Source organism: Polyodon spathula, chromosome 6 (assembly GCF_017654505.1).
Source record: "Polyodon spathula isolate WHYD16114869_AA chromosome 6, ASM1765450v1, whole genome shotgun sequence".
NCBI lineage: Eukaryota > Metazoa > Chordata > Actinopteri > Acipenseriformes > Polyodontidae > Polyodon > Polyodon spathula.
This window is the reverse complement of record NC_054539.1, coordinates 15,393,489-15,415,611: the sequence shown is the minus strand read 5'-3', so window position 1 is coordinate 15,415,611 and position 22,123 is coordinate 15,393,489. Positions and strand designations below refer to the sequence as shown.

Here is a 22,123-nt window from a genome sequence, read left to right as displayed (position 1 = left end):
GTTATGCAGTGCCTTGTTTAACTATTTAATACCAAAAGAAAACAACTTTAGTCACTAGCTAACATATACTGGAATCATTAACATTTAAGCATGATTCACGTCCTGCTACCCTTCTAATATGCACATCCAGATTGAAATTACACCCATAAGTAGTTGCACTGCTGCTCGACAGTATTTTCAGATTATCTGGGGGTTTGTTTGACTGTGCTTCCTGTGTTTTGGCTGAGAGCATTGCCATAGAATATGTGACTAATTACCCCCCCCCCCCCCCCCCCCCCCCCCCCCCAAAAGAAAATCTGATTAATGAAAATGTTTCTCCATTGTAGCTAAAGTGGAAAAGCTAGAAAAGAAAGAAGGTACAGATTTTCATGATTAACATGTTTACTAACAACAGCTTTTTATTTCTAAAACATGTTTTGTATTGTTGCTCCAAAATAACCAACCGTTTTATTTTTTTTTTTTTTTATTACAGCTAAAGCTGAAAAGGTGGTGAAGAAAGAAGGTACAGATGGTAGCAAAGCCTATACACTAGATAATAAGTATTTATATGGTTATAATTAAGCAATGCATTAACAATTAGATGTCTGGACCTATCCGAATGGTCTTCAACAGGTTGTTAATGAAAGGGGATCATTGTTGGCTGTGCTTCTAACGTGCTCATTTTGTGAAACACTGAGGTGGGTTTAGCAATGACCACGAGCACTGCTGTAATTAATTTTCCCCCTCTGAAACTATGATTGTGTATCAAAGTTTCTCATTACTAACCCTCAGCCACAGTTTCAGAGGGGGCATTTTAACACTGCAGTTTATCAATAGTAGAGAATGATAGAGAACCCACATAATGGAATATTACACATGATATAAAAAATGTCTGATACAGTATAGAGTATCCTTTTAAGTGTCCCACAATTACACAAACAGTGTAATGTGAAGTATTTGTACCAGTATTGCAATTAAACATGTTTGCTGTATTTCTGTTTATTTTATTACAGGTAAACCACAAAATGTTGTAAAGAAAGAAGGTACAGTATATACTATATGTGACTAATTACAAATGTACACCAATTACAATGTATGGTTACACTTAATAATAAGTGTCATTGAATCAAATATAAATATGTATGGACTAACATACCCCCTACTAAATTCAGATGAAGTACAGTAAGCATCAATTCAGGATATATTTAATAGATAATCATATTGGTAATATTTTTAAAAAGTGCTAAGTAAGAATTCATGTCTAGTTCATTTAAATTTAACAGTAAACCGTATGGTTGTTCACAAGCAATTACACTTGTTGTTCACAAGCAAAAAACACATTGTTATCCAATTTATTAACATATCACACAAATAAATCAATGCACATATATCCAGTTCTATGTTTTGCTGTAAACCTGAAACACAGATCAATGACAAAACAATTTCAGCTGCAGACATGCTATTTATTGTGACTGCTGTAGCTGGTACAGGACTATAACTGGGGCAGTTTAAATGATTCTGTATAATTCTCTTGTGATTTACCAACTACTGTATATAATGTGTTTGGGAAATCATGGTGCATGTTGGCAAGCTGAACATGTGAGTCACAAGTGAGCCTTATGTATCAGTATAGACAGTAACGGAGACTCCACACAGTCAACATCTGCCAGGAGAAATGATCTTCTGTGCCTGTGATGCTCATCCATTTAGAATACCCTCTCGTCCGAAGCAGAAGCCACTCACTAAGGTGGCAGTAGTAATTGCATTGCTAGCAGTACCATAGGTGAGTTTAGAACCCCAGAATAAACCAAACTCAGCAATCTAGCGATAATGTGCCAGTCCTGATTAATTAACCCCAAAATAGGAGTTCTCGGTCACACTACAGTTTACGGTTCCATTTATGAAACATATATAAATGTGTTATTGATAAATATTAACAAAGAATAAGAGTTTATTTGAATAGTGTTTTAATGCTGCATTAGTTTTCATCTTTAAGGTGTGTAATACATTATTAGTTATGTGTTATTACAACACTGTACTGCTATTTCATATAACTGCTGACTATTGTTTATAACATGTTCATAGCACATTGCTAAACTAAACTCTGTAGGCACCACCAACAAACGCTTCCCAACATGCCTTGACACTTTTATGTGACAAATTCATTAAGATGCAGAGCATCATGACCTAATAGAAGGTCCTCAAGGTCAAGATCTCAATTTAGTAGCGCTGCTGTTGCTGCGTATCTTAGTAAATGTAAGTCATTGTACTTATAAATCTAAGGAATTATTTGTGCCTCAGGGTTAAGTACTTGTCAGTTGTATGACATGTCACAGCACACAATTCATGGATATCCCCTTTACTGATATTGCCATCTTAAACCTCTGTGCAACCCTCTCATGCATTAAAGTGATGTTATAATTTAACACTGACACAATAATACATGTTTAGCCCTATATCACAGCTTCACAGCACAGCGCACACAGAATGGCAGTATTATCCAATTGTGTTCTTTCAGATGAAACAGGACACTTACCAGGGTTTACCTGCTGTTTAAATGTGTGCATCCTTTTGCAGTCTACCATGCCTTTTCCAAGCTTAAGCAAAGCTTCAATTTTGATTTACTGCTGTATGCAGCAAAACTGTCTATTCACTTCACTGTTTATTTATATCAAAATTATGTCCTTTATAAACAGACAAAGCCCAGTCATTATCTGATTAACAAATCATTTGCTTTAGCTCTTTACTCCACACATTTGTTTGCAGTTTTATCAACAAGGCTGCCACCTGCTGGCTGCAGATTTTTGTTTTAGTTTTTCGGTTTTAGAAGAATCTCATTAAAGGATTTGAATTCACTACAACTTCTATATTTAGAAAGATGCTCGAGAACAAGATAATGCTGGGCTTAATCAAGAACTCATGGTGCCCATATTGTCAGTGTTTTAAATATTGTGTTACTTTCCAAATACTGTATTTAGTCATATTAACCTATAACACACCTTTCACTGGCACAGGTGTCAAACATGAGACCTTATGGGATCCTGGTACTAACCAAGCGCACAATAACAGCAAAATCAGTATATTACTGTTTGGGCAATGCTCAGTATGCTTACACTATGACCTTCCATTCAATTGAGAAGGACAATTTGGAGTAAAGCGCTTTGAAGATGTTGCCATATCCGGATGCATCATTCCTGAATAATTTTACATGTATTTATTTGTTTAACTGGCACTTAACTATATGTGTTCAATAAGTCTGTAGCAAAGAGTATAACCTTTTTGTAATTCGAACCTGTCATAAATTTGCATTGATTTATCGTATTGGTTTTATTGCAGTTAAACCCCAGAAGGAGAAAGCTCCTGGTAAGTTAAAATCAGTTTCTGATTGTGTTAATTACACAAAGGAGCATTTCATAATTGGACTTTTTTTATACTTAACATGTATTATATATTTGCTGCTGGCTGAATGATTTTCCATGTTACATTAATCACAATTCAAAAGAATCAACCATGTCTGCTTACCTCCATCGATAAATGGATTACTATTACTTGATCAATGTAGGTCATAACCTATACATATTCTTTAATACAGTTTTTAAATGATGTAGTTCAGTATGGAACACTTTGGGGCCATTTTGAGGAAACATTAAAAAACTAAAGTTTTATTTTGGGGTTGGACTGCATTGTCCCCTTCACGTTATGACTTTCAAGGGAGTTTGAGCTGTCCACTGGAGGATTTCCATCAGTGCTGAACAATGCAGACAGAGTGAGAGTCTGAAGCTGCTAGCAAATCAGAAGCAACTGGCATTCCCTTTAAAAACATAGCCCTAGCAATTGCCTTCGCTGCGATTTTGGTGAACGAAAAGCTGCTCCTTACTGCAATAGTGTCACTTGAAAACGCAGTATTTAGAAATACCGTATATAATACCGTCAATATGGCACTGCCCTCAAATTAAAGATGCCCTCGTATTGACGCCACAGTCATATATCAGCATTATAATAGAGGCCGCCCTCAAATAAACAGCGCTATCAATAAAGAAGCATTAAGGGATTTTTTCTTCCCCTTACTAAAAAAAACACACACACGGTAAACAACTAAACGCGAAACACTTACTATGTACACGCCCTCGAAGAGACGGGAGGCTCAATCTGGCACGTAAATTACAAACTAATGTACACACACATAGTAAGCACTTTTATTTTATGGTAGTACAGTTGTGAAAGAAAATCCAGGATAAACTACTTACAGAACAGCAGTCCTTCTGAAGTTCTTATAGGTTGTTTTGTTGTTTTGTTTTTAGTTCGATTGTATTTCCCGTACTCAATCCCTTACAAATAAAAATAATGTGCTTCCTATCTATGAGAAGATTTTTTTTTTTCTGTTTCTCTTGCAGAGAAATTACAAACAAGCAAGTTACAGTGAGAAAAAAAAATAACCAAGTAGGATATATTGTAGTTTTTACAAAAATCTAATTGATATTCTGACGTGACTTTTAGTGCAGAAAAAGAACTCTGTCACACTCTTGGATTTAGCTGCCACACCAGCATTGTCCCGCCCCTTAACAACCAATACACACTCCTGATTCGCTGGTACAGTACTCCCTTGACCTTCCAATTCCCACCTAATTGGCTCTCGGTAACTGTCACCGATAAATGTACTGTAGTCAAAGTAGGTTAGCCACACACGCTGCTACATAGAGATAGACTACCATATTATAGAAAATAAGCAACCGCTCTACTTCTAATGTCATAAATCATGTAATAAAATATTGCAGTGTTTGAAAATCGTAGTATTATTAATAAAGGCCGCCCTCTAAGCGCTGCAGTGATTTTGTTTGAAAATCGTAGTATTGTTAATAAAGGCTACCCTCTTTTAAGCGTCGCAGTGATTTTGATCAATTTAAAATAAACGTCGCTGTACCAAATTGAATTAATAGGGTATTTATGTTCATTAACAAACATTAAATATTGTTTTTATTCTGGCCTTTACAATATAGTGCCTAATGCAGACAGAGAGGGACTTAAGATTTACAGGGCAAAGGCAGTTTGCTCCCATTTGTGCTGAAATATATTGCAGCCCATGTAGAAAAGGAAAAGTCAAAAGGTACAGTATTAAAAACCTTTTAATTTGTTATACGGAAAGAATACCTATTCCTATTCTTAAATCACAATGAAATAATCATTAATGTATCTTCCAAACATATAGTTATAATATTAACTACATACATAAATACACTCTCAACATGATTAGTAGCCCCTGAACCCTTATAAACACACTCTGCAGGTAAGTCATAAACATATTGTACGTAAGTCAACAGCCAAAAAGCTGATAGTAACATATGTAATCTGTTTTTACAGAGTGGGTTGTGCTTTAAATGTAAAATGTTTTGTCATTGGCATTCTGAGTGCGAGATCTACACTCAGCAAAATTACAGGTGTAGTTGCAGCTACTAATACATTCAAATGGAGACTTGACTTATAATTAACAATAAATTAGCAACTTGTAAATCAGTTGCACCTTTTGACAATGCAATGTAAACTGTTCTTATGTAAAACCTAAATAACGGCATTTAATACTGTCATGCATGTAAATTGTACTGATTTACTTTTATATTACTTTATTCTACAGATGAAGGAAAAAAAACAGCAAGTATGTTATGTGGTGAAAAAATACCTTTGCTATTTTTTCTGCAAGATAGAATTAGAAATTCTTAGCTCTTTGTGAGCCAAAACTGTTTTGCTATCCTGAGCTTTTATGGGGGACGGAAAATAAGAAATCAGTTCAGTTAACTACTTTACCCCTGATTTACTTCTGTTAAGTGCTGAAGGTAAAAACATTTAATTATCTTGCCTGTGAGTCAGGCTAAAATGCACCATGCATGTAAATAAACGTGACCTTTGCCTTCAATACTGTCCAATAAAACAGCCCCGGTTTAAGCTTTATTGAGACTGTTATCATGTACATACTTCTATCATATTGATTTGTTGTTTTTTTTGTTTTTTTTTTTAAAGCGAGATTATCAGCCTCTATTAAGCAACACTAGAATGGAAATAGAAATACATTCAAGCTATTTTTATACTGGAAAAAAAATGCAAATTACATTCCAAACTCATCGCTGGACCTCTTGCCTTAATGTGTGTTGTTTCGAGTGGGGCTGTTCTGAAACTTAACCTGCTGTTTGTTATCTGGGATTATCTACATCCCACGACACCCACTGTAAAATAGGGTGCTCTCCTAATGGTCACGATATAGATGTTCTCCTTCTACAGTGTTCCTATAGTGTAGTGTTCCTCAATACAGGTTTTAATATGTAATTAACTAGATGCCTACACTTCACTGGTTATGAACAATTAATGGATTTAGTAAACATGTTGGGCTTGGGTTGTACCTTATAACCTCCAAATGCAGTGTGTTCTGTGTTTTTGTTATAATACAACATATGTATGTATGTATGTATGTATGTATGTATGTATGTATGTATGTATGTGCTTCATAAATATTTAAATTACAACATGTATTTTACAGAACCTGAAGTGGCAGAAGAAAAAGCTAGTCCACCACCTGCAAAGAAAGGTAACATTTTTACAAAACTGGGTTTGACATTGAAGGTTCTCAGTGATGATTGTAACTAGTATTTGGCATACAGACAGTGATGTTATAGCAGCATAGCAGGTGGTCTAGTTTAAGCGGTTCGTGCATTTGTTAAGTAGATACATTTTATCATTCAGTCACCTGTCTCAATGCTCTGTTTGTGAATTTCTTTTCCGAGTCAGTATTTGAAAGGATGGGTTACATATCGTTTGGACGTACTTCAAGGGTAATATGTGTAAGGAAATAAGAATTCAGTAAAGCAGAGGATCATGGTGAAAAGCAAACAGATCTGGAACGCTGCTGCAGGCCCAGGGCCCCGATGTCAGAGGGGGTCCCACACACATACAGAAATTAAATTGCAAATGTAGTAAATGTACTCTTTCTGTACTAGCTATTATACTCAAGCAGCCTTTAGGGCTAGAAACGTTTCATTTTTACTAAACTGCATGGTGCAGTCTCCCCTTTTTTTTCCCCTATTCTTGCCTGCGTCCTGTTTCCTTAGTCCCACCTCTTCTCACTCCCTATTGGCTTCCGTCCTCCCCAGGTTTTCGTAAAGCCAAAAGCTATACGATACCTGCATCAAGTGACATCACATTCCAATATCTCAATTTCCGGCGAATGAGCGATTTATTTGAAATCTTGTTGTTTACATCTTTTCCTTTGCTGTATTGAATGGTTTTAAAATAGTTTTTTGTACTTGTTTGTTTAAGTTCTGAGACAAAAAGGATGAGATATAGATCAGGCACAACTACAATTAAAGCATTTAAATATCAACTACGAGAAGGAAACTGTAATGATCACTGCTGTGTCCCCTTATGATCAGCTTCATCATGGTATAATTTCTCGCGCAATAAGAAATGAGAAATTTGGCTGAAAAATATTCGAAGAGATAAATAAAGATAAAGGAGAGGATCCCTGATGCTGATTTCACCAGGGCATACTTTCAGTTCAGCAGTGGAGGAGATATTTCAACGCTCCCACTGAGAACATGAGGCACAAAGGCAGGTGGCTGCAATGCTCCCTTCACGCGCCCCGGCTTGGGGTAGGTTGTGCCGCTGGCAGTAGCAGGTGACACGTATGGTCCCAGTCCCCAGTGCTCCTGTGGGTTACCTGAGGCAAGGCCTACAGTGCACTATGACGGCAGGCAACCGAGCCTCCAAGCAGGGATGTGGGCATGCAGGACACGGAGCCCCAACGCAGCAGTGTTCCAAGCCTGCCGTAGGCCGCCTCAGCCTCAGCAGGGTCCCTGAAGGCTTGCAGCCTCAGGCCTTTTCCACTTCTTTCCACACCAGCTGCAATACTGGCGTACTTGCACCTCAGACATCTGGGTGCTTGCCAACGGGCAAACTGGTTACGCTCTACAGTTCCGCATGGAACCTCCTCCTTTTCGAGGGGCTACTTCATGAAGTAGCCACCTTGCTCAGAAAGCAGGCTATCCGTCTCGTAGACTCAATCTCTACTTGAGATACTTCCTACTGCCCAAGAAGGATGGCTGCTTCTGCCCCATCTTAGACCTGAGGCATCTCAATGGTTTTCTAAAGGAGAAGAGGTTCAAAATGCTGACCCACTGTCACATTCTCCAGTCGATCAGGCTGGGCCACTGGTTTACTACAGTGGACTTAAGGGACGCATACTTTCACGTTCTCGTTTGTCCAGCGCACATGAAATACCTCCGCTTTGCCTTCCAGGGAATCATTTACGTATTCAGTGCTGCCATTTGGCCTCTCCCTAGCCTCCCCACATCTTTTCAAAGTGAGTGGATGCCATCCTGGCACCCCTGCGGCTGCAAGGGACCAGGGTGTTGAACTACCTAGATGACTGGTTGATCTGTTCTCAGTCACAGGAGAGAGCAGTGGCCCATACAGCAATAGCGACAGATCATCTGGCGAGGCTGGGACTCACCCTCAACGATGCAAGGAACATACTGATACTGGTGAAGTGGTAACATTCATGTGTCTCCGGCTGGACTCCCTTGTAACCTGCGCTTACCTGTCACACGACAGAGTAGCAGCTATAGAGGCTTGTCTCTCCTTGTTTCATCAGGGATCGAGAGTGTGTTTCCAGAGGCTACTAGGTCTGATGGCTGCAGCTACATCAACCATGGAGCTCAGCCTACTCCGTATGCGTACACTGCAAGCGGCTACATCAGAAAATCGACAGATACTGTCGGCTGATGGTATCTCGTGCGTGTTCCGTAGCTCTGCGTTGGTGCATCTCCGCAAAGGTGTGCATCTAAGAGTAATGCTAAATCATCAGGTGGTGACAACAGATGTGTACATGTGTTAGTCCGGACAGACAACATGTCGGTAGTGGCATATGTCAACAACTAGGGTGGACTGAGGTCCCCTGGGTTGCATCTGGCTATTGATTTGGGCCCAGCAGAATCTGCTATCCCTCCGGGCAGTCCATCTCCCCAGAGTAGTGAATTGGGCAGCGGACCTCTCCAGGGAAGGTCCATGTCAGCGCATTTGGGAAAGGTTCTGGTAAACGCAGGTCGATCTCTTGACGGCACACTGCCCCCCATGGTACTCCCTCTACCACTCAGGCGGTCCACTCAGTGTAGACGCCCTAGCCCACAAGTTGCCCATAACGCTGCTTTATCTGTTACCACCGTTATTGCTGCTCCCAGTCTTCCTAAAGAAGGTCTGGTTCGAGAAAATGATGGTTCTCCTGGTGGCCCCTTGGTGGCCCAGGAGAATCTGGTTTGCAACCTTGTGCCAGCTCCTTCAAGGTCAGCCCTGCAAGATCCCGCTCCGCCTGGATCTCCTTAGTCAAGCGAAAGGCACTCTTTGGTACCCGGAGCCAGACAGGTTCCAGTTATGGGTTTGGCCCTTGAACGGGACCACTGGACAGCCCTAAGGCTTTCTGACACGGTTGTGGGCACCTTGTAGAATGCCAAGGCAGCCTCCATTAGGTCATTATACATCTATAAGTTGAGGTACTTCCAAAATGGGTGTCTGACCCTCGGTTATGACCCCATATCTTGCCCTAAGCCTGTTATCTTGCAGTTTCTGCAAGAGTTGCTAGATGCGGGTAAGACACCTTCTACATTGAAGGTGTACCTGGCAGCTATATCTACATGCAATGCTCCAGTGGACTGTTTCACCTGGTTTTTGGTGACCCGGTTTCTAAAGGGTGCCCGATGTTTACGCCCTCCCAGAAGGTATATTCTCCCAGAGTGGAGTCTTGACGTCATGTTGGAGGATCTCACAAAGGCTCCGTTTGAGCCCATATATATACTCCATAGAGTTGAAGTACCTGTCCATGAAGACAGCCTTCCTTTTAGCCATAACCTCAGCAAAGTGAGCTGCAGGCACTGTCATAGCTCCTGCATGTGTAATTGGGACAATTGGGAACAAGGTGTCTCTGCAGACAAACCCTGTATTCCTCCCCAAGGTGATATCTGCATTCTACATGAACCAGTCTGTGGAACTGGAGTCTTTCCATCCACCTCCCTTTGCTACAGAGGAGGATAGGTGTTTGAATTCTCTCTGCCTAGAGAGATGTTATGTAGACTAGACCAGATCTTTTTGTCTGTCATGGTACATGGACCCTGGGACACGCCCTCTCCAAGCAGCAACTGTCGTATTTGACTGCATATAATAATGCCAGCTTACCCCCACCTAGATGGGGTGCTGCACATTCTACCAGAGGGGTGGCCACTTCTTGGGCCCTCTTTAGAGGAGGCTCACTGTCCGAGATTTGAAATGTGGCTAGCTGGACTACGATGCATACATTTACCAGGTTCTACCGTATTAATGTTGTAGATCCCTCAGTACCTTCATTGGGCACAAGGGTCCTTAATGTCAGTGGTGGGAGTGTGCAACCTCATCGGTTGTGTGTGGTTGAGGTATCCCTCATTAGCTGTCCGCTCATCTCCCTCACAACGGCTTTGGTATACTTTCCCAAAAGTATTGCTGGTGGTCGTCTTTAAATTGAAAGGGAACATTAGGTTACGGATGTAACCCTGGTTCCCTGAAAGACAAGACGACCACCGACCAGCGAGGTCGCTTCGGTCACTTACGAGGCTTCGAGGCAAAAAGAGACAGATCGTTCTGCACAGTGACTATTTGATCCCTCAGGAGGTGGGACTGGGATGTCACTCCGGAGATGGGCCTATCAGCAGCTTTGATATAAAATGCTCAGAAATACCTACCAAAGGCAGGAAATATCCCAAAAGTATCGTCGGTGGTCGTCTTCTCTTTCAGGGAACCAGGATTACAACGTTTTTATTGATAGTGTGCGTGTATATTGTAACAAAAATCATGATTTTAGTAGAGAAGAACTTTACCAAAACTACTTGAAATTTAAAACAAAAAAATAACACTTTTTTTCATGGTTGTGCTAATGATGTTGAACTAACTCGGTTGCCTTACTTTGCAATGTAGCCGTTCACACTTTAAATCAATTGACAGTGCTGAAAACATTTAAACATGCATGCAGTTCAACTCTACTACACGATTTTGTCAATCTGCTGCTGTATTTTTCAATTCCTGTCGGTCTTTGACCTAAATCAAGCGAAGTACAGTATCTCAGCATAGCTGAGAAAGAAGTGTTTGAGGTAATTCCACTGTTTGAAGACAACTGCGTGAATATTGTGCTTACTATGACGTTGTCAGTTGATTGAAAGCAAACAACGTTTACAAGTTTTGGAAAAACATGGAAACAAGATTCCCAACTCTTGCTGTTATTATTGTCAGGTGCTTGACAGTACCAGTATATAGTGTTGATGCAGAAAGATCATTTTCTGCATGCAAAAATGTATTTTGGGATGATCTGTGCTCCATAAGGCAGAACCAACAGATGCACACAAAGAGACATTATTTTTGAACTTCAAATATTTTTTTTTTTTGTTTGTTTGTTTATAGTTGTGTATGCTGTGAAGCTTACTAATGTAAAGGATTAAAACTTGAACCTGATGTTGTGAAAATCATAATAAATTTAAAAAATGTATTTCGTTTAATTTCCATTTTTTAATACTTATATAGACGGGTTGGTGTTTGGCGCCGGCCCTATGCAGTTGTTTTTTGTACAATATTTGGTTTATTCACTGCATACTTCAAGTAAAATGAAATTGTAATAACACACTATTTGTATTACTTTATTCTACAGCTGAAAAGGAAAAAACCAAAACAGCAAGTATGATGTGTGAAAAGGTTTTTTTTATTTTTTTTCCCCGTTTAGATTAAGATAGTAGTAGCTGTTGCTGTTTGAGACAAAATAGCTATGCTTGGATATCCCCTTTCTGCATACATTTTGGGTTAAATTATGTTAAATATGAGAAGGTGTCAAAGTCCAATATATGATCTTGAAAATTACTTGAAATCAAAGCATTATTCTTTTGTTTAGATCTGTTACATGCTGCAGATACATGACAGTACTTTTCTTCTAAATCCTAATGTATACTTAATGGGCTTGTAATCAGCAGATGCCCGGTTCAAATCCCAGCTCAGCCACTCACTCACTGTGTGACCCTGAGCAAGTCACTTAACCTCCTTGTGCTCCGTCTTTCGGGTGAGGCGTTGTTGTAAGTGACTCTGCAGCTGATACATAGTTCACACACTCTAGTCTCGTATCTTATAAAACAATTTGTGATGGTGGTCCACTATGATAAGGCGCAATATATATATATATATATATATATATATATATATATATATATATATATATATATATATATATATATATATATATATATACACACAAAAACAAGCATATCAAAACTCTTTCAATGTGCCTCCGTTGGAGTATAAACATAATAGCATACTCACTTACTCTGGGTCACAGTGATTGGTTCCTCTCGGTTTATGATGACATTGTACCCCTAAGCCGAACTCTGAGATTAGTATCAAACTGTGCAAATGTTACATTTTACATATTTAACAAAAAAGTTGTTTTCTTCAGAAAGTGAGCTTCCAAATTAACCACCCCCAATAAAAACTTGAAGCAATTAAGGGCAATACTGCTGTGCTGGGCCGTTGTGTTCAGTTTGTTGCTTGGAGTGATGTTGTGAAATAAGCCTGCCATTTTATTACCTGGGATATTCAGTACTGGTTCTCTTCTCTTTCATATCAGTTGTCATTCAGTCCATTGTAGATCAGACTCAAAACAGGTCTCAGTTATTGAAAACCTTTCCATCATGGCTCACAATGCACCTGGGACATGCAATAAGAATGGTCTTACCACCATGGGTTATTGCTTACTTATAAAACAAAATGTTTGGATGCTGCATGCTGATTGGCTGCTGAGGGGTTTTAAACTGTGCTTAAATATAGCTTAATGCTAGCGGGATAACACACCCCAGGGCTTGTATGTTAAGTAAGGGATAGCACACGACAAGGCGTGGGTTGTGTTGGGTTAACATACAGCGAAGCTGAGTGCCTTCCTCCACAAGCTCTCAAGTGTATTATCCCCCTTATAAAACAGGCATAATAATACATACAAAAACCAAACTTAAACCAAACTTATATATAAAACAAATTATTTTATTGTATTTTCTTCCGCTTTGGAGAAAAAATAGTCCATCAGACTATTAAACTAGAGGTTTTCAACATTTCCAACAATAAATACAATAATAGAATACTATTTTATCCCAGCCAGGATCAAAATAATTAATTGTAACTGCCCAACTACTTGCCTCAAATGCCTGAAGATAGTTAAAACGAGACTACACACAGCCGAGAACGGGCTATACTCAGGCTCTCCGTTGCGAGTTTAATTCATTGTGTATTGATAATTTGTTAATCAAACTGTAATTGGACAAAAACAAGTTCCGCCATGCATTAAGCTATATTTACTAATGGTTTAAAACCCCTCAGCAGCCAATCAGTGTTCAGCATCCGAACATTCCATTTGATAATGCAACACAACCCATGCCCTGTCATGTGTTATCCCTGGGCTTTTTACTATTAGTATTGTGATACATGTTTAGACCACATTGATATCATCTTTATAGTAAAATCACAATATGTATTTTACAGAGCCTGAAGTTGCAAAGCAAAAAGTCAGTCCAGTACCAACAAAGAAAGGTAAGATTTTCAGAATCCACCATAATAAACCATTCAAAACAATCACTGTCCAGATTAAAGAGAATATATTACATTAATTTCTATCACTTGATGCCTTGCAGTCAATAGAAAATGAATGGCTGTTTTTTCTTTTGGGGTTTTCAGTCTGAAAACATTGATAAATGCTTAAATATTATGTGTGTCACGCTTGGTCACAGCACAAGGGTGGCAACATTATTTTTAGATAGTAAAAAAACTTTTTTTTCTGATGCTGGATAATGTTACCTACAGTATAGCAGGGTAAGTACTTTGTATTAATTAACCTTTGTAGACCGTTCTGAAAACCTTTAACTGATTAAGTTGATATGATCATTATTGGAGTATTGAAAAACATTGTGTTTTCAGCTAGTACTGTCAATATATATTATGATCTCATTGTTTTGCAGCACCACAGACAACAAAGGAAGTAAAGTCTTCAAAAGCTGCAGAACCAGGTATGACCAATATATAAAATAGTACATTCCAGAATTGCAGTTTAGAGGACATAACACATACACTGCAAGTTTAAGAGTTCCAGGAAGCAGAAAGCGAAAAATGCTATTTGCAAAAAAAGTTCATTCATACAAGTTCAGTTGACTGATGTTTATATGTGTGTGTGTGTGTGTGTGTGTGTGTGTGTGTGTATATGTAATATATATATATATATATATATATATATATATATATATATATATATATATATATAGGCATGGTTGTAAATTCTAAATGTGACATGAAAATAAAAATAATGTTTACTTAAACTGACCCTTTGAAACAAATTAAAAGGACAAAAAAAAACCAAAACTGGATGAATTATGCATTGGGGTGGAAAAGCTTCTTTAAAAGGAGAAACAGCATTGAACAGAAGAGTATGCTTTCATCACAGTTACATCACTTAATAGACGATTTCAAATCTATCTGCTTTTTTTTTTTAGTCCTAATTCAGGAAAATGGCCATGGGTGAGCACTATATAACTCAAAGAGTTTTCAGGGTCGGCCTTTTCAAAATGGACATACAATGTTGATCTAAATAACCCTATGGACACACCAAAGCATTAAAAGGTTTTTTTTTAAAAAAAAAAAAAGCTTTCCTGTGCTTATATGTGTGTACTGTTTGTGTGTTTTGTTTTCTACCATACCTCTCTGTGATTCACTGCACTTGCCTATTCAGTCCAACGCTTTCACTATGCTTACTATACTTTGTTATGTTTTTACCCTATTAAACTTCAATTGGCAACTATATTTAAATACCATACTGATGCTTTACAGATTACGCAAACATCTTCGTCATGTAGTTGATATGAGCATTATTGCAGCATTGACAAATATTGTGTTTTCAGTTTTTACTGGCAATATATAATGACACTGCAAGATGTGTTTTTCAGCATCACAGACAAAGAAGGAAGTAAAGTCTTTAAAAGCTGCAGAACCAGGTATGACTAATAGATAAAATAGTGCATTCCAGAATTGCAGTTTAGAGGACATAACACAAACATTTAAGAGTTACATGAAGCAGAAAGTGGAAAGCATAACATACTATCTAATGATAAAACACTGAATTAATTAATTATATATTCATTTAGGGATCACGTTATCTTTTTTTGTTTCTGTTATCCTGAGACCTGTAGAAATGGATACAATCTTAAATCCTGATCATGCACGTTATTTAGGAATATCCCCATAATCCTCAAAACATGCAGTTATCAGGTTTGCATGTTTTGCGGTTGATTGTACACATGGAAATCATGCCTTTAAACAAAGCCTTTATTTATTAATTTGTTACATTATTATTATACTTGTTTTTTGGGTTTTTTTGGTGTGACAGAATTATATGATCATATTTTTTATTATACAGCCAAAGCATTGAAAACCGAAGAGCACAAAGAATCAAGTAAGTCAGGTTGTTTATTCAATGAATCAATCAAAACACAGTCATTGAGTAGGACTCAGTATCTCACACTCAAATGTTATTGGCATGGTTGTAATACATGTGTATACTGTGTGTGTGCTTTCTGCCATACCACTGATTTACTGCGCTTGCCTATGCAGTACCACACTTTCACTATACTTACTACACTTTGCTATGTTTTTACCATCTTAAACTTCAAGCTGCTTTAGTGCTGTTTATTACGTTTATTAAGCTGTGAACGTACGCAACATTCGTTTTTACAGAACCTGAAAAGGAGAAAGCAAAACCTGCAGCTGTTCCTCAGGGAAAAGGTAAAAACTGATCTAATAATGCTTTTACCTCATACAGGCATAGATGAATAGACACTCAGAGCAAGAACACAGCCTGATAGTTGAGGTCAGAGATGGAGAGAGAATTCACAAATGACACAAAGTAAAGTAGACATTTGAAGATAAAAGTCGGATAAAATATACCGATATATATATATATATATATATATATATATATATGTGTGTGTGTGTGTGTGTGTATGTGTGTGTGTGTGTATATGTATATATATATATATATATATATATATATATATATAAATGGGTTGTAGGGAGATATGCAAATAAAGCATTACAAGAGCCAATCAAATCGCGTGAAAGTTGCCTAACGGCTTCTACAGTCACAGTGTTTTAAAAGTCAAAATACAGTAGTTGCAGACATGTTTTGCCCTTTTTGGGGCTCATCAGTACAGCGCAACTGTAGTTTGACTTCAGAAAGGCTCAGGAGAGAAAGTAAAAACAAGTAGATTTAGAGTTAAAGTGAATGAAAGCAATAAATTTAAAAAACAAATGGGTTGTAGGGAGATATGCAAAGAAAGCATTATAAGAGCCTGTGGAAGGGGTGTGGGTAATTCACTGATTAGGAGACAGACAGGTGTACTTGAAAACACCACACAGGTAATAATAATGATAAATAATGAAAATAGAAGGCGAAAAGAACAAGGGAAAATAAAACAGTAACAAAACTACAAATAAAAGGTGCTGCACTCGGCAGCGTTATCCCGGTCGCCGCTACCTGCACGACCCGGATCACCGTCCTACTCTATCGGCTATCTCGCCTGCTCTTTCATAATACGCCGGGGTCTGCCCAAGGGTTCCCCGCTCTCTCTCTCTCTGTGGTTCTTTATTTTTCTCCCGGCTGATTCCCGGTCCCGAATCAAAGCGTCCGCACCCTTAGCGCGTCTAAGTGGGCAGACCTGAGGAAACAACAGAGCGTTATTTTATAGGACCGACAATCACCCAAGACCCGCCTCTCGGCCATTCAGAGAGGGGGAAAGTCCACACTCACACTTTCCCACCTCCCCGTGTCACTGCCATGACTCACAGGCGGTTGTTGGGCGACTGCCGCCCTCTTCCTGCAGCCCGTGAACACGCCAGCAGAGTCAGCACAGATCTCTCCCTGTTACAGAGCCATTACAACAGTTTCATTGTATATATAAATATATATACAATGAAACTCTGATACAACGTACTGCTATGGGACCGTAAAAATTGTATGTTATAATCGAGGTATGTAATAACCAGATACATGTATATACCTGCCAAATTAGCACAAAAATCAAAACTTAGTACAGTACTAATTGACTAATGTACATATACAATGTTTGTCATATAAAGGTTTATTACAGAAAAGTAAGTCAAGTTGGATGGGGATCTTTGGTGGACAGCAATCTTCAAGTCTTGTCACAGATTCTCAATCGGATTCAAGTCCGGGTTTTGACTGGGCCACTCAAGGACATTCACTTTCTTGGTTTTAAGCCACTTCAGTGTCGCTTTGTCTGTGTGCTTGGCGTGATTGTCCTGCTGAAAGGTGAATCTCCATCCCAGTCTTAGGTATTTTGCAGACTGAAGCAAGTTTTCCTCAAGGATTTGTCTGTATTTAGCTCCATCCATTTTGCCCTCTACCCTGACAAGCTTTCACTCCCTGCCAGTGAAAAGCATCCCTATAGCATGATGCTGCCACCACCATGCATCACAGTAGGGATGGTGTTACCTGGGTGATGTGCTGTGTTGGGTTTGCAGCAGACATAACACTTTGCATTTAGGCCAAATAGTTCAATTTTTGTTTAATCGGACCACAGAATCTTTTGTCACATCTTTTTGGAGTCTTCCACATTCCTTTTTGCAAATTCCAAGCAGGATTTTACATGGGCTTTTTTCAGAAATTACATCTTTCTTGCCACTCTTCCATACAGGCCAGATTTGTGGAGTACCTCAGCTATTGTTGACACATGGACAGTTTCTCTCATCTCAGCCATGGAACGTTGAGTTGTCATTGGCCTCTTGGTGGCTTCACTGACCAATGCCCTTCTTACCTGGCTGCTCAGTTTGGGAGGACGGCCTGTTCTAAGCAGATTCTGGGTGGTGCCGTATACCTTCCATTTCTTAATGATCGGCTTGACTGTGCTCCAAGGGATATTCAGTGCCTTTGAAATCTTTTTATACCCCTCCCCTGATCTGTGCCTTTCCATAACTTTCTCCCTGAGTTGTTTTGAAAGCTCCTTGGTCTTCATGGTAGTATCTTTGGTTTGAATGCACTACCCAACTGTAGGGACCTTACAGAGACAGCTGTATTTAATGAACATGTGAATCACTTTTATTGCACACAGATGGACTCCATTTAACTTATTGTGTGCATTCTGAAGGCAATTGGTTGCACCTGAGTTTATTTAGGAGTGTCATAGCAAAGGGGGTGAATACTTATCTAATGAAGACTTTTCAGGTTTTTATTTTTAATTGATTTGTTTGTTTTTTTTACCCACCTCCCCCCACCCCCATTTTTTCACACATTGAAAGTGTTGAGTGGGTTGTGTAAATCAAAGGGAAAAAAATCCTATTGGTGAATACTTCCTATAAGCACTGCATATATATATATATATATATATATATATATATATATATATATATATATATATATATATATATGAAAGAAAAGGTTTTTAAAAAATGTACACAAAAAGTTTAAAAGATTAAAAAATCTGAAGTACTTGTAACTAAATTACAATTCATGAACAACAACAAGTTTACTGCACTGTGTTTACTTTTCTTTTAAAACAGCTGAAGAAGGGCTTTTGCCCGAAACGTCCTGAAAATAAAATATTTTTGAATCTTTTAAACTTTTTGTGTACATTTTTTAAAAACCTTTTCTTTCATATGCCTTCGATTTTTCAATTAAAAATATTCCATACCAAAATGCATAATGTCATCCCTTTGAATAATATCTGTTTTTTTTTTTTCATTTGTATTTGCAGAAGAAAAGGTGAAGGAAGTGAAACCTCTTTCTCGTGCTGCTGAAGGTATGGGCATCCTTTACTAATCTATTCAGGATCTCAGATACCCTTATAGGGGTGACTACATGATGTGTCTAGAGAGGCTAGATGGAGCTTTTGTTCTATATAGTATTGCATATATTTGAATCCATCTGAAAGATTATTCTATATTTATGTTCATTTATTAAAAATAATATCTAGATTGGGCATGTCTAATTTAACATACTTACTTTTGTTTTGGGCTGTGCCTGTTTTTAAAGCTAATGCTACAGTAGCTGCTAATTCTTAGGCTGGCTCTTCTTTCTTTAGATCCTTATTGAAATGTTATAATTTCAAATTGCAACGTAATGCTTGCATTCGTAATCCATGTTTCATACTGTTATCAAAAGCTTTGCTTTCTTTATCCAGTTAAGGTAAAGAGGAGCTCATTTTGACTGTCATAATACATACATGACATTTCTCTGATGTCTGTAGCCACCTGTTTACATTTCATTCGGGTAGGCTAATGAGCTTGCTGCAGAAAACAAAAGGAAGCTGACAGTGGGAGGGAAATCATTTTTATGTGATACAGTACAGTGTTGGAAATAGAAATGCCAGGTACTAAAAAAGCAATTAGTTATATAAATGAATATGTAGAAGCTGGGTAAGTTAAATAAGTCCAGTAAAACTGTAATTATGTACATTTTAATAACACTTTGGGGAAGTGTACTAAAGCTTAGCGACTGTCGCAATAGTCGCAAACCAGTTGCAAACTAATCAGAAGTCTTATGTACTAAAGAAGCGCAATGCTGTTTGCGACTTTTTAGCGAATGCTTTGCGGCAGCAGTTTTTGTAGATTAATCTGTAATTATGGGCGTCCCTACATAAATTCGCACAAAGTGGGCAGAGTTAGTGCAAACAAGGGTTCTCAAATATTATAATGAGATGTATGAAAGCAATTACGACACTTTTAATTGCATCTATTTTCTAGGAATTTTTGAAAGCATGTTTTAAACAGTTGCAATTGTTGCTGGCATTTCCCAGTCATCTTTTTCTCATGTGTTGCCAGTTGTGCTCGATGCATTTGAGACAAACAGCTAAGTACCTATTTTAACCCTAAAAGCAGGGTGCACTTACATGCCTTGAAAAAAACAATTCTGTGACATTTCTGGTTTCCCCAGCAATAGACTGTACACATGTGCCACTAATCCCTCCAGCTCATGTTGTTATCAACTCCCGCTATTTATTTGAACAATATCGCATAACTCTCGCAATAGAGATCTTGCTAAAAAGATGCAAGGTCAGCCAGGGTGTCCTCGGCTCAGCATGCACCAGCAACCCCTGTGGTCTGGCCGGGCGCCTGAGGGCTTGCCTGTAAGCTGCCCAGAGCTGCGTTGTCCTTCGATGCTGTAGCTCTGAGATGGCTGCATGGTGAGTCTGCAGTGTGAAAAAAAAGTGGTCGGCTGAAGGCACACACTTTGTAGGCCAACGTGTGTTTGTCTTCGCCATTCCTGAGTCAGCGCGGGGGTATTAGAAGTGAGCTGAGACTAAAAATAATTGGATATACCAAATTGGGAGAAAAAAAAAAAAAAAAAAAAAAAAAAGGATTTGGGAAAAAGTACTGGGAAATCTTATCTAGGAAATACAGCACACAATACTTTAACCAAATGTTTGAAAATACCTAGTACATTACACACATTTTAAATGTTTTCATCAACCATAAATACAGTACTGGGAGCATGCACATCTGTGTAATTCTGTCATCTGACATTATCAATGAACCTGTATTCTGTTGAAAATAAATGTAATTATTTTTACAGCCAAGCCAACAAGAAGCCATCCACCAACAAAGACACCACCACTAACAAAAGCACCCCCTCCAAGTAAGTATATGGAAAACAGTAAACCCTTTACAATGTACAGAAGCTCTTTGAAGAATACATGCATTGAGATGAAGTGCTAATTGTACGAAGTTGATCTAAATTTAAAGGATTAAGGCGTACTTTAATTAAAAGACATCTAAATTAAATTTAATTAAAAGATATCTCTGAATTTTGTATAGAGCATGAAGCTGTAAAACAGGAAAAAGCTGTGCCTCCTGCCAAACCAGGTAAAATATCTGTTTACATACAGTATTCAATTGTACTAAACTCCCTTTAACTAATGAATACTTATAGGACGAAGACCTACTGTACTGTAACCGTAGCCCTACCTAATTAAAAAATAAAAAGTTGTACACATCAATGATACTGCTACCAGAACACCGGTTCAGTATACAGCAGTATACATTTAAAACACAGCCCATCTAAGTTAGTATTCATCTCAAGTATGCACCTACAGTATGACATCACTCTCCAGATAAGTATGTGTGTAGTTAATTTTTAGGGGCAAGGGGTGTTACGATAAAAAGTAGATAGCGGATGCACACATATTTGCTAAGTAGGGCCCCTAGTATTAAAACGCATTATGCACTTGGGTAAAACAAGGCTCAGATTCACGTGACTGAGGTTTACAGTCATGTTATTGCTTAACTTGTAATATATTCCTTCAATAAGCTGCACCCGTGTGTACAAATAAATCTTCATTGTAGAGATGTCAGACTGTAAGCGGTTAGTTCATAGCGTGCACAAATTCATAATTTTATGAGGTTCTTAATTGCAAACGAAGAATTTACGTACATATGTTGAAATTAATTATGAACTACACTGAAAACATAAAACTGCACATGTGATTAGAGTGTAATTAAATAATATTACATTTTATTTCATTCTTGGTTTATTCCATAGCCATTGTCCGAGCTGTAGTATTGGTACTAATGCAATTGTTATGAAGGACTGTCATGGTTTATTTTTAGTGTTTTCTACAGGTAAGTCTTGTTCAGAGACTTAAAGCTAAACGTCATTTCCTCAATGTATGTTTCCCAAACAGAGCCTGAAGCTACAAAAGATGAGAAGTCTGCTAGGACAGGTAAGGTAGCTTGTATGTTATACCAGACTGATTTATTGTATTACTTTGTAGGTGAAAAGTCATGCTTGTGCCACAGATTTTTACATTTTCGTCGCTCATTATATTTAAGGGTTTCTTAGAAATATAAAAATAAAAAGGAAAAACTTGTACCTGCAATGTACAGCAGTGAAACGACATGTTTGTACTATAGCTTTACATGTTATAATGATACCTTTTATAATTTATTAATGACACTTTCAAATATAAATTCTTAATTTATAATTATAAATTATAAGTATGCACTACTGTATGTACTGTTGTGCAAGTGTTGCTTAGTGCACATATGTCATCAGTTA

At 38.1% G+C, this 22,123-nt stretch overlaps 1 protein-coding gene across 35 annotated transcripts in view; it reads left to right on the top strand.

Moving 5' to 3' along the window:
* Positions 1-22,123, top strand: part of trdn (triadin) — a 96,293-nt gene that overhangs the window by 49,182 nt on the left and 24,988 nt on the right. For 17 of the 35 annotated variants that reach the window (XM_041252218.1, XM_041252220.1, XM_041252232.1 and 14 more), the window contains 17 exons: positions 327-356; positions 473-502; positions 993-1,022; positions 3,316-3,342; positions 5,057-5,083; positions 5,609-5,629; positions 6,506-6,553; positions 11,684-11,710; positions 13,552-13,599; positions 14,025-14,072; positions 15,003-15,050; positions 15,473-15,508; positions 15,790-15,837; positions 18,825-18,869; positions 20,642-20,704; positions 20,884-20,931; positions 21,732-21,788. In XM_041252218.1, the coding sequence (XP_041108152.1) occupies positions 327-356; positions 473-502; positions 993-1,022; positions 3,316-3,342; positions 5,057-5,083; positions 5,609-5,629; positions 6,506-6,553; positions 11,684-11,710; positions 13,552-13,599; positions 14,025-14,072; positions 15,003-15,050; positions 15,473-15,508; positions 15,790-15,837; positions 18,825-18,869; positions 20,642-20,704; positions 20,884-20,931; positions 21,732-21,788 (681 nt within the window). The remainder of the gene's footprint in view (positions 1-326; positions 357-472; positions 503-992; positions 1,023-3,315; positions 3,343-5,056; positions 5,084-5,608; positions 5,630-6,505; positions 6,554-11,683; positions 11,711-13,551; positions 13,600-14,024; positions 14,073-15,002; positions 15,051-15,472; positions 15,509-15,789; positions 15,838-18,824; positions 18,870-20,641; positions 20,705-20,883; positions 20,932-21,731; positions 21,789-22,123) is intronic. The other 18 variants (XM_041252214.1, XM_041252228.1, XM_041252221.1 and 15 more) reach the window with 18 other exon arrangements.